Source organism: Macaca nemestrina, chromosome 5, assembly GCF_043159975.1.
Source record: "Macaca nemestrina isolate mMacNem1 chromosome 5, mMacNem.hap1, whole genome shotgun sequence".
In the NCBI taxonomy this organism is placed as follows: domain Eukaryota; kingdom Metazoa; phylum Chordata; class Mammalia; order Primates; family Cercopithecidae; genus Macaca; species Macaca nemestrina.
In genome coordinates, this window is record NC_092129.1 from 16,711,678 (window position 1) to 16,728,098 (window position 16,421).

Here is a 16,421-nt window from a genome sequence, read left to right on the forward strand (position 1 = left end):
CTGTTTTATTTTAGGCCCGGAAAAATGGAGGTTGACTTCATTGTCATCTGTCACGGAACTGTGGCCGCAAAAAGAGGCGTCTCTCAGGCCAGGTACTGTAGGAGTCTGCCCCCTGCTCCATCTATATTTTTTCCACTCAGAGTCCACCTGGCATGAGAAAGGTGTTGGGATAAAGGTGAGCCCAGGGCACTGTGGGTGCCTCCGAGAGAATCTGAGCTAGGGGAGTCAGGGTCCCTCGAGAGCCTGCCATTAATATGGAGGGGCAAAGCCAGGGCTAGGCTGCGATGGGTCCTGTGGGGGTCCAGGCGTGCACTCTGTACGTGAGGATGAAGGGGGAGGAGGAGGCAGCCCAGAGAGGACCCGGAGCAGGGCAAACACAGATGGAGAAGCTGAGGGCAAGGAAGGGAATGACGTGGGACCCCACCCGTTGTTGGGGGCAGGTCGCAGAGTCACTTAGAGAACAGTCACTACTTGCCCTGCCCTCGTGAGCCCCGGGAGGAAAGTGCTCGCCCGCTCCTGACCTGTGACACGCTCACAGCGAAGGCAGGTATTAGAAGAGTCCCATGAAAGTAAACAGGATATTAAAATGGATCCTTAAAAATAAAAGTGCAGGCTGAGAGTTGGTAGTGTGGGAGGTGGCGGGTGTGTGTTCTTGTGCAGAGGAGCTTGGGGTTTGCAGAGGAGACAGGGGAGCTTTGTGTAGCCGGAGCAATGAACAAGCGGCGACTTCTCTACCCCTCAGGGTGGCTCCACGGTCCCAGCGACATGCGGGGGCTCCTCTTCTCCACTCTTCTGCTTGCTGACCTGGCACAGGTAAGTCCTCTCCCCCGACTTTTCCCTTCCGGAGACTACAGCCATCCTCAGTTCTTCAGGCCAAAGCTAAACAAAACGAAGATGGGGAAGAGGGAGGATCAATGGCTTGTGCATCTACTTCATAAGAAATAGGAAGCCATTTTTCTTTCCAAATAAAGTTCTGTGTTAGTTCATGGGCTTCCTGAAAGAAATGTAAAACATTTCTCCCTTTCAGGTAATGGCACTGAAGCCTCCTTTCGCTATGTTTGAACAGCCCCCCGCTTTCCTATATATTTTTGTAGCAGAGTCTAAGGCATGGCCTGGCACAGTGTGGGAAACAGTGTCTCTCCATGCCAGCTCCAGGCGGAGGCTCAACTTTCCATTGCTGTCTGCAAAATGTGCAAAGAGTCCCTGGAAAAACGAATTTTGACAGCGGCTTTTTCCAGTTAAGCCTGTCCTTGTTTGAAAGGGGCACTTTGGAACAAACATTTACATTTTTAAAACATTCTCTTACTTTGTCTTTTCTCAGTCCATGTGTTTCTCACTTCCTGAAAGGGTAGCAGTCTATGGAGGCTTGGAAATATTTCAAGCAACAGACCAAAGGGAAGTTTAACTTACTATGAGCAATTCATTGCCTTAGTCTTTTTAAATAAGAAGATGAAAACTAGGTGACTTAATTGTTGATTTATTTACGCGGTAGACAGGGGACAGAGTTTTGAAATCTGGTGATTTAGAAAACATGGGCGTGTCTGTGAGTTAGTAGTTGATTGGGACCATAAGTAGTAGATATATCTTAGAAAACAAGGAATTGGAAGTTGTTATACCATATAGAGAGATATTTACGATTTCAAAAGAATCATGCAAGAATGTCAGTGGTGTAGGTCATTGCTGCTGTTCTGTGGAGGGGCTCACTCCCCTGTCTGTGTGTCTCCTATTCCACTGTTCTTGAGAAAAAGCCTGTCATTGTGGATTGAGAGCGGCTGCATGTTCTTAGACAGCAAGTATTCCAACACAGAGAGATGTGTATAAAATAAACAACAACAAACACAGAAAGGTGTTACACACAGAGAGGTAAGAATGGATTATTTTGTGCTTAACTTTGCTTTTATGAATTCACAAATTCATAAAATATCTGATAATACCTAGCATTTACTGAATATCTGCTATATGCCAAATACTGTGCTGGCTGCTTCATTTATTTATTTAGAGACAGAGCCTCACTCTGTTGCCCAGGCTGGAGTGCAGTGGCGCAGTCTCGGCTCTACCTCCACCTCCTGGGTTCAAGTGATTCTTGTGCCTCAGCCTCCTGAGTACCTGGGATTACAGGCATGCACCACCACACCTGGCTGATTTTTGTATTTTTAGTAGAGATAGGGTTTGCCATGTTGGCCAAGCTGGTCTTGAACTCCTGACCTCAAGTGATCCGCCTGTCTCGGTCTCCCAAAATATTCGGTTTACAGGTGTTAGCCACTGAGCCCGGCCCAAGGGTGCCGGGGGTTATATAATAATAAATCTTAATTATCAAAACAACTTTAAAGGTCGGCATTATTAATCCCATATTACAGAGGAGATCAAATGGTGGGAAGTTCTGTAAGATCACAGAGCTATCGCAAAGCTCGGATCTGTTGCCAAAATGCTTATTCTTTCTATTGCACCATTCTAGTGCCGCTTATTGTCTTGAAATTTTGCTGTTGAAAACAATCAAAATATGTCTGAGGAAAAGAGAAAAATATAAGATTCTTTATATTTACCCACATATTGACTATGTCCAGGCGTCTTCATTTCTTACTGTATTTCTAAGTTATTATCATAACAGAAGATCTGCCGACTGAAGATCCTCCTTTAGTATTTCTTGTGAGGCAGATCTGCTAGCAACAATTTCTCTTAGGTTGTGTTTACCCAGAAATGGTTTTTATTTCACCTTCATCTTTGAAAGATTGTTTCACTGGCTATATAATTCTGGGTTGACAGGATTTCTCCCCCCCCCCCACCATTTAACATTGTCTCTGGGCATCTGGTTCTTCTCTCTCTCTCCCTCTTCCTCCTTCTTTTGATGAGAAGTCAGATCTCAATTTTATTGTACTTTTGTATGTAATGCTTCCCCCTTTCCTCAGTCTACTGTTACGATTTTCTTTCTTTATTTTGAGATGGAGTCTCCCTCTGTTGGCCAGGCTGGAGTGCAGTGGTGCGTCTCGGCTCACTGCAACCTCTGCCTCCTGGGTTCAAGCAATTCTCCTGTCTCAGCCTCCTGAGTTGCTGGGACTACAGGTGCACGCCGCCACACCTGGATAAGTTTTTGTATTTTTAGTAGAGATGGAGTTTTGCCATGTTGGCCAGGCTGGTCTTGAACTCCTCACCTCAAGTGATCCACCTGCCTCAGTCTCCCAAAGTGCTGGGATTACAGGTTATGTCAGCTTCATTTTTGAAAGATAGTTTCACTGGCCATATAATTCTGGGTTGACAGGTTGGGTTTTTTTTTCCTTTCAACATTGTCTTTGAGCATCTTCTTCTCCATCTCTTCCTCCCCCTCTGTCTTTTGATAAGAAGTCAGATCTCATATTTAATGTAATTCTGTATGTAATGCTTTTCTCAGTCTACTGTTATGATTTTCTCTTTATCCTTGGATGTCAACAGTGTTACCTTTTGACTTCAGAGATGATCTGGAAATGCTTAAAAACTGGAGAGATAAAGAGGCATCCGGGGGGGCAGTTTTGGGAGTGCGCATTTCATTAGAAAGAACACGAGAAAAAGCAGGCAGGAGAAAACCAACCCAGGGAGTCCAGCAAATGGCAAGGCATGGAAGGAGAGTGTGTGAGAGCTAAAGCTCAAGAGGTAGGCAGGGGAGGGCTTTGGATACCTGGCCCAGAAGTTTAGGTTGCCCAGTATAGACTGTGGGGAACCCCTGATTGGGCTTTAAGGAGAGGAGTAATATAACCAGACATGTGCTTTAAAGAGATTACTCCATCGGCAATGTAGTAGATACACTTGAAAAGTCATTCTGGAGGGAGGAAGGCCAGTCAGGAACTCGTAGTGATAGTGCTTACTTAGTAGCAGTGAAATGGGGAAGAGTGTCTAGTTCTGGGAAGGCAAGGACAATAGAATACATAAGATAGGTCACTGAATGGCCATAGGAGGTGAGAGAGAGGAAGACGACATAGATGAATCCAGATTCCTGACTCCAGACTTTGAAGAGTGAAAAATGATGACTTTTGGACTTGAGTATTTCCTGGAGGACATTTGGGCGGAGACGTCCAGTAGGGAGTTAGCTCGTGGGTCTAGGGCTCAGTGGAGAAGTCCAGGCTGGAAATTTAGATTTCAAACTTGCATAGGATGAAAACTGAAAGCAAGGGGGTGGGTGAGATTGCCAAGAGACGGTGTGTAGAGTGAGGCAAGCAATACATTGAAGCTAAGAAACACCAATAGGCCTAAATCTAAGTCAAATTCAGGGTAACAGGAGCCTGTGGAGGAGACTGAGAAAGTACGTTGAAAAGTAAGGGGTGTATTGGGGGGACCAGATGTAATGAAATCCAAGGTAGAGGAGAGTCAAATGCCTTAGAGAGGTGGGGCAAGAGGGGGGACTGAAGAGATTTCACGGACGTGAGACCAGCAAAGAGGCCATGGAACCTGGCATCCTGAATCACTGGTGGCTATAGCTGAACATGTGCAAAATTGAGAAGTAGGCAAAATTTTTTAAGTTTAAACATTTTTTAGTATTCTAGCTTTACTATTTCTACTCCCTTCTCCACTTTGGTGTTTCCTTTTCCCCTGTTCCTTGTCCAGAAGCCCAGCAGTGTCCTATCCTCCCCATCAAAACCCATTCTCACGTTGTGCATGCAACTTTTGAATGGCAGCTGAAATGTTACTCTTTACTGGGGCATACGTGTTTTACCAGCGGTAGGAAAAAAGGCTGAGTGTTTAATATTAGGTGGAATTTCATACAGATACTTCTAAATGTAGAGTTTTTGAGGTGCAAATTGACTTAGATCTAGGAATCAATTCAACAGCCCCCAGTTCCATCAAATAAACATTAAGAGTTATTTACATAAGTGAATTGGCAGGCACTGTGCTAAGTGCTGGTGGTATACTCACAAACAAACCACAAGCACCTGAGGTTGGGTGACTTTATGGTTAGTGGAAGAGATAGGCACTTACTTGGGTAATTTCAGTTTAAAATTGTGCAAGGCAGGGAAGTTACAGGAACCTTTCTGGAAAAGATGATACTGAAACAGAACCTTGAAGGATAACTAGATGAAGAAGGAGCAGGGTCTCAGCAGAATGTTCCAGGCAGGAGGAACAGCATCACATATGCAGGGAACTGCAGGCACTTTAACTTTCTGGAACCTAATGCATACAAGAACTGCAAGACACGAGGAGGGACCTGAATGCTGTGCATAAGTGCTTTCACCTTTCCTGTAGGTCAGACACTTTCAGGTGTGAAGGATGAGGGAGAGGAAGAAATCCAGATGGTTTTCAGCTTCCTGACTAGGGGTCCTGAGTGAATGGTGATGCCATTCACTAAAATGGGAACTGCTAGTTGAGGAGCAGTTTGTCAGGGGGAGGCTAGTTGTAGAACCTCAACGTACATATGTCCAGTAGCAACGAATAAGTTGTAAGCTTAAGGGATGAGGTCTAGCCTGGAGAAACAGATGCAGAGATTCAGTGATTTGCTCAGTATCAAAGCTGGGTTGCAGTAGGAGTTGGACTAGGAAAGGAAGGAGGGTAAGTGTTGAGAGCTTAGGCTCTGGAAACTGCCTGCCTGATATAAATTGCTCTTCTACCTCTTGATCTGTCACATAGGACAACTTAAATAATTTGAGTCTCAGGGTCCTCACTGATAAAATGGAGTATACTATTGCTGCTGTAAGAAATCACCAAATTGAATGGCTTAAAGCCACAAGATTATTTACAGTTCTGGACATCTGGTGTCCAAAAGTGGGTCTTACAGGGCTAAAATCAAGTGTTGGCAGGACTGCTGCCCTTCTGGAGGCAGCAGGGGAGAATCCATTCTTTGCCTGTTCCGGCTTTTAAAGGCTGTCTGGCTTCCTTGGACCATGACCCCTTTCAGCAACGGCATCGCTCCTACCTCTGCTTCTGCCATCGCATCTTCTCTGACAGGCCTGACTCCTTCACCGGTGGACCCAATGTACTTGTGATTACCTTGAGCCCACCTGGATAATCAAGAGTGATAACCTCAAGATTCTTAAATTGATCACATATGCAAACTCCCCTTCATTGTTTTAGGTAATATATATGCACGGGCTCCAGGGATCAGGACATGGACATCTTTGAGGGGACCATTATCTGCCTATTGCATGGTATAATCACCACTGCACACTGTTGCTATGAAGGTTGATTGAAATAACCACGTAAAGTGATTTATAAAGATTGCAGTCGTCAAGACAGACATTAGGCAAAGACCTTGCTTTCAAGATGCTTACATTCTTGGTGCAGGTATCAGAAAGTAAACAACTGAAATGTGTAGGTAATAAGAAAGGTGGGAAACTCTATGGCAAAAGGACTGGGATAGGGTGCTCTTTCACAAAAAGTGGTCAAAGAGGGCCTCACTGAGAAATTTGAGCACAGACCTGAAGACAATAAAAGAGTGAGCCATGAAGATATCTAGGGGCAGAATGTGCTTGGAGTCAGAGAACAAGGATGCTGGTGTGGCTGGTGTGGAGGCACAAAGCGGGTGAGTGGCAGTGGGCAAAGTAATATGGGGAGGGGGACCACATGATTCAGGGCCATGGCGGCACTTTGAATTTTACATTGAAATGGGAGGCCATGAGGAATTCACTCCATATGAGCAAAGAGTGATATGACCTGGCTTATTTTAAAAGAATCGTTCTGGATGTCAAGTGGACAAAGGAGCAAGCAAGGCGAACATTCAGGAGGCTATTGTAATCATCCAAGGGAAAAATGGTGACTTGGATTACGATGGTAACAGAGAGGGCATCAATAAATGATTAGTGTGGGTATTTTTAAAGGTGTAATAAACAGCATTTATTGATGGAATTAGATGTAAAATGTTAAAGAGAAGAGTCAAGCATGATCTAATATCAAGGTATTTTGGAAATATATTGGCATTTGCTCAAATGGGGAAGTGTGTGGAAGAACAGATTGGGGGAAGCTTGGGGGCTTGTTTTTGGTCATATTAAATTTGCTATGCCTATTAAACATCGAAGTGGAGATGTTAAGTAGGCAGTTTGAGTTCAGAAGAGGGGTATGAGTTGGAGATAAGAGATATTAGTGAGGGAAGATACTTTAGAGGCCTTATCCATGGGGCTCTGAGGTTTATAGATTAAGAGGATGAGAAGAAACTGGCAAAGGAGAGTGAGAAGGAGCAGTCAATGAGAAAGGAGGAATAAGAGTGGAATAAGTGGAATAAGAGCCTCTAAGAGTCTGGGAGGCTGAGTGAAGAATAGTTTAAGGAGAGTAATTGTGTCAAATGCTGATAGGTGTTATAATGATTATAACTCACCACACTGTATACTACTTGTTTGTGGGAAATCTTCTATTCCTATTATACTATTACATAGAGAAGCTATTTCTAACATCACCTTTAATATCAAATGAAGTTCTGCTGCAGGGCACAGGGCACTGGACCGTTAGATACAACACCCGAAGGAAGGCCTGGAGAAGTGTCAGATGCACGTCAGCGTAAACAGTTTTGTCACTGGCCCTGCAAATGCCCTCATCAGAAGCCCCATTGCCCTCCTGGAGTGAGCCTGGTGAGAGACGGCTGTGGATGCTGTAAAATCTGTGCCAAGCAACCAGGGGAAATCTGCAATGAAGCTGACCTCTGTGACCCACACAAAGGGCTGTATTGTGACTACTCAGTAGACAGGCCTAGGTACGAGACTGGAGTGTGTGCATGTAAGTGTCTTCTTCTGGACCTGCTGGAAAAGATTGAGTCTAGACAGATTTCTTTCCTGCAATTGTTAGCTTCGAGTGATCAGCTTAGTTTGGCTAAATATGAAGTGGGTTTAGTTTTCATGCACCAGTGGGACTGGCTCCATTGTATTGGATACTACATGAAATTAGCAGATGCTTACACACATTCAGAAACCCATTATTTTCATTGCATTGAGGTGATCTTGCAGTTCTTCTCAGGTAATTGCTTTTAATGATAGAAAATAAAAGGAATTATCTAGAGTCTGACCTCTTAAAGTGCTACAAAATGACAGCTTTTGTTAATACTGTCAAAAACAATCCAACTTCAGCCTTTTCTGTAACAAAAAATAATCTGCTTAAAAATATTAGAATGTATACCCAGTATTCAGAGATACAACTTTAACCTCAGCTTTGCCAACTAATGATTGAGTTGCTGTGCCTTTTACTTCAGCAGAGTTGTAAAAAAAAGGTGAGGTCACCCGAAACCACAATCTGACCCTCAGCCTTGTGTGACTAAGCTCTGGAGATGGATTCAGACCATCTAAACATTGACACTAATTCAGGATGCCAAATTATTTAGGATAAAAAAATAAAATTTCTAAGGAAAGAGAAATACTCATATCACCTGGGCAGTTTAGTCCGTCTGCAGAAAAATCTAAGCAGGAAGGCAAATTACGATCAGAAGTTTGGTTAAGAGCCACCGAATGAGAGTCTATCTTTGGAGTCACGCTGAATGTGTAGAGTGCTCAAGCTTGATAGCCGAATGCCCCTGCCAGCACTGTATTGTATGGTTAAAAATGTGGGATCTAGGTTCAAGTCCTGACTGCTTTGCTCACTGAATACACTTGATCAAGTTGTTTATTTTCTCTGTGCCTCAGTTACATAATATGTACTTCCTAGCTTATAGAGTTGCTGGGCGGATCAAATAAAATAATGACATAAAACACCTAGCACAACATCTGGTATTCAGTAGGCTCTCAAAAATGTTATTTATTGGAATCCTATAAGGAAAACATGACCTATCAAACAATGTGGCATTCAGGACACCCATTTTTCCCAAGCTGGGCAGGTTATTTCATTAACCCCTTAGTGACCATCCACTACACAACCAAGCACTGTGGCCAGCAACTGAGGACATGACAGGGAAAACAAGAGATACAGGCCTTGGCCTCAGAAAATCAAATATTAAGGTGTCAGACCTTTCCATAAGTAATTTCACACAAAATGTGATGAGACTTTTAACAGAGCATAGCCACGAGGATAGGAATGGGGATGATCTGTAACTAGGGCCCCAAACTATGACCTGAGAGTCAAATCTAGCCCACAGCCTGTTTTTGTAAATAATGCTTTATTGGAACATGGCACATTAACGTAGAGTCTACGGCTGCTTTTCAATGGCAGAGTCAGTAGTTTTCACTAAACACTCTCTGGCTTGCAAAGGCTAAGATATTTTCTATTTGGCTCTTTGCAGAAAACTTGATGATCCCTGATCAAGAGCAACATTGTAAAAACTTTGATCTGAGGACCCCTTTATAGTCTTAGAAATGACCCCTTTTAGTTTAGTCATTTAGAAATGACCCCTTATAGTCTAAAAATTACCCCTTTATACTCTAAGAAATTAATGAGGACCTAAAGAGTTTTTATGTGGGTTTTATCCATTGATATTTGATGGATTAGAAATTTAGAAATATTTATTAATTCATTTAAAAAGAATAAACCCATTGCAGATTAATAAGAATAATGTTTTTATGAAAAAACATATAACTTATTTTCCAAAGAAAAATTCAGTAAAAGAGTGTCATTGTTTTACATGTTTTGAAAATCTCTCTAGTGTCTAGCTCAATAGAAGATAGCTAGAGTCACACATCTGCTGCTTCTTTCAATTTGTTACTATGTGTTTTTCTGGTTGAAATATGTGAAGAAAATCTGGCATCACACAGATATGTAATTTGAAAAGGGGGGAATATTTTAACAGGCTTTTCAGATAATTGTGAATACACTTTTATGTTTATTGATATGTTAAAACTTGACAAGTGATAGTGTCTTAAAAATTAGCTGCATCATGGAATCTGAAACCACATCAATGAACTTTCAACTCTGTGACATTAAAATGCATTGGTCTGTCCAAGACCCATTTGGAATAGATCTTTTACTCATGCATAATTTTGCCATTCTACGCATTGTTCATTTGGAAAATATGTTTACTGTGTTGTAGAGATGTTCAAAATATTGATACACTTAATTATGTAACATCTAAAAAAATCACATTAATGTCATCCTCACCAGAAAAGTCTACATATTGGATAAATATAAAGATTTCAGTGATGGATACAAGTTTTCCAAAATTTGAATTTTTCCTTGAAATCTCGAATTCTCGCATTGACAAAAAATGCTGTCACAGTTGTTTTCCTTGAAGTGGCAGGCTCAGTTTGCTCATTTTCAAAGAAAAAGGTTTCCAAAATACGAAAGTCTGAATAACCAGTTTATCATCAGTCATTTCTTCAAGTAAAATTCCCACTAAAAAAAGTGGTTAGCTCAGCTCACAACTTTACCAATGACATGGTTCCTTAAGTTTCCCTGAGACAGTCATTTGCTGAAGTTTCAAGACAGCTATTGCACTGTAATATTCTATGTATATTTCCTATTTTGTTACATAGAATATTAAAGACACCAGTGCTTGATGATTAAGATTTAATAAAATTAATACTTTTTACTGTGCCATCAAGGACATTCTTAGGTAAAACTCCTCCCCCTTTTAAAGTATAAGTACCTGGCAAGGAAAATACAAGATTACTTCTACAGTTTGATTCATGCCAAGGCACCAGCAGTTCAGTTTTAGCTACAGTTGCTTTTGTACACCAGTGCAAATACTAACACAGTGAAAAAGGCCAGCCACATCTTAGTATTTGGAAAAGAGTTTTGACCTTGCAGATCCCCTAAAAGTGTCTCAGGTACTGCCAAGGGATTAGAGGACCGCACCTGGGGAAGAGCCTATCCAGAAGGTCAAGAATACCCCTCAGAGGAAGTGAAACTCTCCTACAATCTCTTAACAAAAACCATCAGTACCTTGCAGTTCTGTAGTTAACTAAAGTATAGTTTCTTCAGACATTCACTTGTCCTGTCTTCCTAAGAATATATCCTAGCCTATTGTTGGATGTCTGGGAAAACCTGTCTCACTAGGCATCAGCCTATCTCAGATTTATTATCAACTGCTATTCTTATGGTGATTTTACAGGATATTTACTTGGTCTTAATTCTGGAAGTGACCATGTGGGGTGTATAGCCTACAATATAATGAAAATGCCTCACTTTAGAAACCGTTCTACAGATGTCCCATGAAGGAGGTTCCAAATGGAACCTAAGAGGTTGAGAGCTATACTTCATACAGGAGATAATCCATTTCTTCTTAGGTTTATAATTGGAGGTCTACACTGTCACAGGTTATGGCTTCTTTGACAATTTTGCTCTTTTCTCTTTTCAGACCTTGTAGCTGTTGGATGCGAGTTCAACCAGGTACATTATCACAACGGCCAAGTGTTTCAGCCCAACCCCTTGTTTAGCTGCCTCTGTGTGAGTGGCGCCATTGGATGCACGCCTCTGTTTATACCAAAGCTGGCTGACGGTCACTGCTCTGGAGCTAAAGGTGGAAAGAAGTCTGATCAGTCAAACTGTGGCCTGGAACCATTACTACAGCAGCTTTCAACAAGCTACAAAACAATGCCAGGTGCTCATAAGTAGAGTTATTTTTCATGTATGACCTTGGTGGTATTCCTTCATGTTCCTTTTATGTACCATAGGTACTCAGTAAGTACTTACTGATTGGTGGTCAGAGTGAGATATAGTTTGAGTGTATCATTTTACTCAATCTTTGCCTCAGACCGGGATAAACTTTTGAAAAGGAAATGTTATAATGTTTTAGAATTTTCTGGTAAAACATTTAAAAACATTTTTAAAAGATCTACTAGGTCAGGAAGCTCTTCTAAAATCTTACACCTCTGCTTATTCCCAAACTCTTCTCAGGAAAATTGACCAAATATTGTTCACAGGTACCCTGGAATAACTTATTTGTATTGTTCTATTATGGGCAAGAAGTTTGACCATCCACTTCCCCAAATTTTAAAAGGCAACATTTCTATGTGATACAGGCAGAAATGAGAGGCTACTGCTGAAAAATAAAAACTGACACATATTTTGAACTTGTAAATATTATTTCTAAAAATAGAAATCTCATAGGAAGTCCGTTCATTCACTCTGAAATTGAAGTTCAATTGCTAATCTCTCTGTCTGTAAACACACACACATACACACAGAGGCATTTTTAAGTAGGTTACCCATGTATCTATGTACTCAGAAAACTGAAGTGTGATTCTTCATTACTCATCTTGTATACCTGACCATTTGCAAACAGCTTAAGTATATTCATAAACCTTGTATCCTGGTCTGCTCTAAGTTAGCATTTTATTTAAGCATCAGCATATTTTGGGAACAGGAGTTTTAAAACCACCAGCAAATATAGAAGAGGAAGGACTCGGAAGGGGTAACATTGAAGTCTGGTTCTTGTTCACACCTCTGTGTTCTCAACCAGAAATCAAGAATGGCTTTTTCTTAAAGTTTAGAGCTTAGTGAGAGGTGCCATGCAAATGCAGAATACTTGTATATGTTAACAACTCATAAGTTCATTTTTATTAAGTGGATATTTAATAAAGGCAACCATAAGCAGGGAAATGAGTTTTAGATATTTAAAAACTAACTCTATAAAAGGAACATCCTCAGCAACTCCAGTTTTGTCAGTTAATTGGAAAAAAAGTTTACCAGGTTGTGGTGAATTTGCATTTACTAGACATGTTCAGTTGACAACATGACACTGTTAATGCTCTAAAACCTCTGAAATTATAAGCCCTATCCTTATTATTTTTTTTCAAAATGTACAGAACAGTTAGTTTTCTGCGTTGGATTTTAGTGATTCAATATAAGGCTCTTAGAACCCATGCATAAACTTCCCTGGAAAGACTACCTTAGAGCAGTTTTCCACGAGTGGAGTCCTTTGGATCAAGTTCAAGTTGGTCTCATTTTAGAAGTTAGAGCAGTTCAGTGGATTCACTTTGACCTTGGTTGGGAAAGGCATCAGATAGTCAGTCTTGGTAGTTAGCGCTTTGAGTGTTCTCTAGTATTTGCGATTTAGAGCTAGATGTGTTTCAAATGAAGTACATGTTCAGTCTAATGTCTCTTCTTTGCTTAACTGTGAAATTATATTTATGGCCCACACAGGAATTTGGCTTTTAAAATGAACCATAATGACAAAAACACATACTTTAAGATACATTTGTGACAGTAATTTGTAGTCTATGGTTGGAATCTAGCTTTTGCTAGGTCAGTATGAAGCATGCAATGACATAATGCCCTCATGCTTTCTTCAATGCTCACCAAACACTAAGCTTTGTTTAAAAAAAATCTCTTCTAGTTTTCTTGCTTTTTAATGAATGGTAAATTCCTGAACTACAGCTCTTGGTTTAACAAGTAGGATTACTGGTAACACGGTAATCTAACCTGCGTTTATTTATTGCAGATGTGTGCCAAGCTTCTAATCTGCTTCCTGCAAACTATTTCAGAGGTCTTTAAACTGTTGTCTACCTTCCAGGTATCTTCACGTTTCTGCTTCCTCTCCTCAGTTCTACGTGCAATTGCAAGAGACTTTACTGTAATAACACTGAAAGCAGTGTCATAGTATCAGTTAAAATAGAGCACATACTTTAAAGAGACTATTTCCTATGAAGAAGGCCTTTTTTTTTTTTTCTGGGTCTTTTTCAAGTTTTAAATTGATTTTTTTGAAGTAATATAGCCAGAATTTTGCTGTGCAGACTCAAATCACAACCGTACTCCCAAAGCATTCATTTCAAGATGCACATTAACCTTAAGGAAATGCCTTGAGACAGTAAGTCAATATGTAGTTTGCTTAAAATGAGCCAAGGGCTTGATTCATTTATAACAAGCAGCTCCCAGTGACCTTACATGGAAATGGGAGCATTATTATACCCTCTTATATTCTTTCTTCCCCTTCTATTTCCCTTTAGCAGCAGACATTGGAGGGTCTCTATCTACTCACTCACTGACCCATCTATTGATCCATCCATTCTGTTTTTTCATAAGTAATTTGAAATCCTACCCAATTGGAGAGTGCTTTGGGCCTAAGAACATAGGGAGTGTGACAATTAAGTTGAATGAATGAAATTATACACTTGCAATAACTTTGTATATAAACTATTAGTTTAGTTCAGTATAGCATTAGTTAATTAGACAGTTTTCTAAAAGACTAGATTAAAACAAGTGGAAGAAATCTGGTCTCGCTGATAGTCTCATTCTCAAATATAATTTTTGTATTTTAGATTTTAACATATTATGAAAGTTAACATTAAGATCACACTGTTCTGATCAATATCTCAAATTCTCTAATTTTTGTTTCAACGTCTGTTAGAAATGATCAGGCAAGAACCAGGGAAAAGACAACTCAACAGGAACATAAGCTTAGGCTTAGGATTCAGAGGACAGGCAAAGCAGAAAAATGCAAATGAGTAAATCTTCTCAGTTTTTCAAAGATAAAGTATTTTTATTCCTCCTAAGAGGTTGGACTGTAATACTTGATTGAAAGTTAATTCTGGGGTTGGGAAAGAGGGAGATAGAATGATAAATTAGACCATCAGCTTCTTTTATTCTGAGTTATATTATACAAAAATATTCAGATTTCTTAAACATTAGCTTAAACATGGTTAAAAATTATCTATTTATACAAGTACATTTATATGTATACATATGTACTTTTCTCCGTTTTAGCTTATAGAAATCTCCCACTTATTTGGAAAAAAAAATGTCTCGTGCAAGCAACAAAGTGGACTCCCTGCTCCAGAACATGTGGGATGGGAATATCTAATAGGGTGACCAATGAAAACAGCAACTGTGAAATGAGAAAAGAGAAAAGACTGTGTTACATTCAGCCTTGTGACAGCAATATATTAAAGACAATAAAGGTAAAGTTTAAATATGTTTAACTTAATTCCATATTAAGAGATTCCTGAAAAGTAAGCATGTGTGTGTTTTGGAGGGAGGGATGGTGTTTAGTTCTTAGAAAAATAAAACCATCTCATTATAATGCTTAAAGTCAAACTATTTCAGAGGAAAACAGGTAATAACTGCACGTTGTGGGGAAAATTTTACCAACCAGAGCAGATTCTAACTTGTCTTTTCTATGTTAATGAATAAAAGATTTTGGTTGCTACACTATAATTATGAAAACAGATACTATGAACATTAGAGAAGTCCTGATCTTAGTTATATATCACTAACTTGGAAGGAAGCCACACCATTTCCAAAATGCTCTATGCTTACATAGTAAACTTGCTAAAACACTACAATAAAATATTTACCCTAAGATTGTTTGGTATAACTAGAGCTGGTCTTACTTCTTGAACGAGGCAGGAAGTCTGTCTCAAAAAGGATAATTTTTAGAAATGCTACACAATCCTCTCACCCCAAAGTTATTCTCTATCATATTAGCAAGTTGACAACTCCGTTTTTTTATTTTTATTTTTTATTTTTTTTGTGAGACGGAGCCTTGCTCTGTTGCCCAGGCTGGAGTGCAGTGGCGTGATCTCAGCTCACTGTAAGCTGCGTCTCCTGGGTTCATGCTATTCTCCTGCCTCAGCCTCCCGAGTAGCTGGGACTACAGGCACCTGCCACCTCGCCCGGCTAATTTTTTGTATTTTTAGTAGAGACGGGGTTTCACCATGTTAGCCAGGATGGTCTCAATCTCCTGACCTCGTGATCTGCCTGCCTCGGCCTCCCAAAGTGCTGGGATTCCAGGCGTGAGCCACTGTGTCCGGCTGACAATTCAGTTTTAAAGAAAGATTAGGGTAAGTATTCATCTACCCATCCACTGAAAACTGTCTGGGCTGTGTTATGGACTTTGCTAAGTCTTAGATAAATATTTAATAAGACATGGCCCTTGATATTAAACAAAACAGAAATTTCTATTTATTGTAAAATTGAGTAAAGAACAGATAGCAAAAAACATTGAGGAATAGGTGCTATAATATGATGGAGGAAGAACAGAGAGGACAGTTAGGACAGACCTCTGATGAGAAGGGGATCTTAAGGGTAGAGAAGAGAGTGCTGGAAATCACTACATAACAACTTTTATTAATGCCTCCAAATAATTGTTTGTACTATAAAATATTCTACATGTTGTTTTTCTAAACTATTGTAATCAAATTTAAAGAATGACTTCATTTTATGTATCTTTTCAGATCCCCAAAGGAAAAACATGCCAACCTACTTTCCAACTCTCCAAAGCTGAAAAATTTGTCTTTTCTGGATGCTCAAGTACTCAGAGTTACAAACCCACTTTTTGTGGAATATGCTTGGATAAGAGATGCTGTATCCCTAATAAGTCTAAAATGATTACTATTCAATTCGATTGCCCAAATGAGGGGTCATTTAAATGGAAGATGCTGTGGATTACATCTTGTGTATGTCAGAGAAACTGCAGAGAACCTGGAGATATATTTTCTGAGCTCAAGATTCTGTAAAACAAAGCAAATGGGGGAAAAGTTAGTCAACCCTATCATATAATAAAAAAATTAGTGAGTATAAAATGGTGGCAAATCTGCTTTGTTTAAAACAGTATGAATGCCTGTTCTTAGATCACTACATTTAAGGCATTAGAAGCTTTTAAAAAAAGATATCCT

General features: G+C 40.1%; 2 protein-coding genes across 8 annotated transcripts in view; one reads left to right on the forward strand and one right to left on the reverse strand.

Moving 5' to 3' along the window:
* CCN6 (cellular communication network factor 6) lies at positions 1 to 16,262 on the forward strand. Its single transcript, XM_011772504.2, has 5 exons — positions 1 to 813; positions 7,368 to 7,665; positions 11,165 to 11,407; positions 14,512 to 14,705; positions 15,981 to 16,262. Exons 1-5 carry the CDS (start codon positions 712 to 714, stop codon positions 16,260 to 16,262), a joined length of 1,119 nt encoding a protein of 372 aa, XP_011770806.1. The 5' UTR covers positions 1 to 711.
* LOC105499733 (tubulin epsilon 1) overlaps positions 14,361 to 16,421 on the reverse strand; it is a 19,886-nt gene continuing 17,825 nt past the window's right edge. For 2 of the 7 annotated variants that reach the window (XR_011623295.1, XR_011623294.1), the window contains exons 14-15: positions 16,010 to 16,256; positions 14,361 to 14,632 (exon numbers count right to left, since the gene is read on the reverse strand). Coding sequence is in view for 1 of the 7 variants with exons in the window: in XM_011772505.3 (XP_011770807.2) it covers positions 16,208 to 16,256 (49 nt within the window). In the remaining 6 variants the exon portion in view is untranslated. Of the gene's footprint in view, positions 14,633 to 15,683; positions 16,257 to 16,421 lie in introns of those variants that run through there. The other 5 variants (XR_011623293.1, XR_011623297.1, XR_011623296.1 and 2 more) reach the window with 5 other exon arrangements.

Coding starts and splice junctions, on each gene's coding strand:
- CCN6 (XM_011772504.2), top strand. CDS start 712: ATGAACAAGCGGCGACTTCTCTACCCCTCAGGGTGGCTCCACGGTCCC. Junction 7,666..11,164: donor CGAGACTGGAGTGTGTGCAT/GTAAGTGTCTTC, acceptor TTCTCTTTTCAG/ACCTTGTAGCTGTTGGATGC. Junction 11,408..14,511: donor AAGCTACAAAACAATGCCAG/GTGCTCATAAGT, acceptor TCTCCGTTTTAG/CTTATAGAAATCTCCCACTT.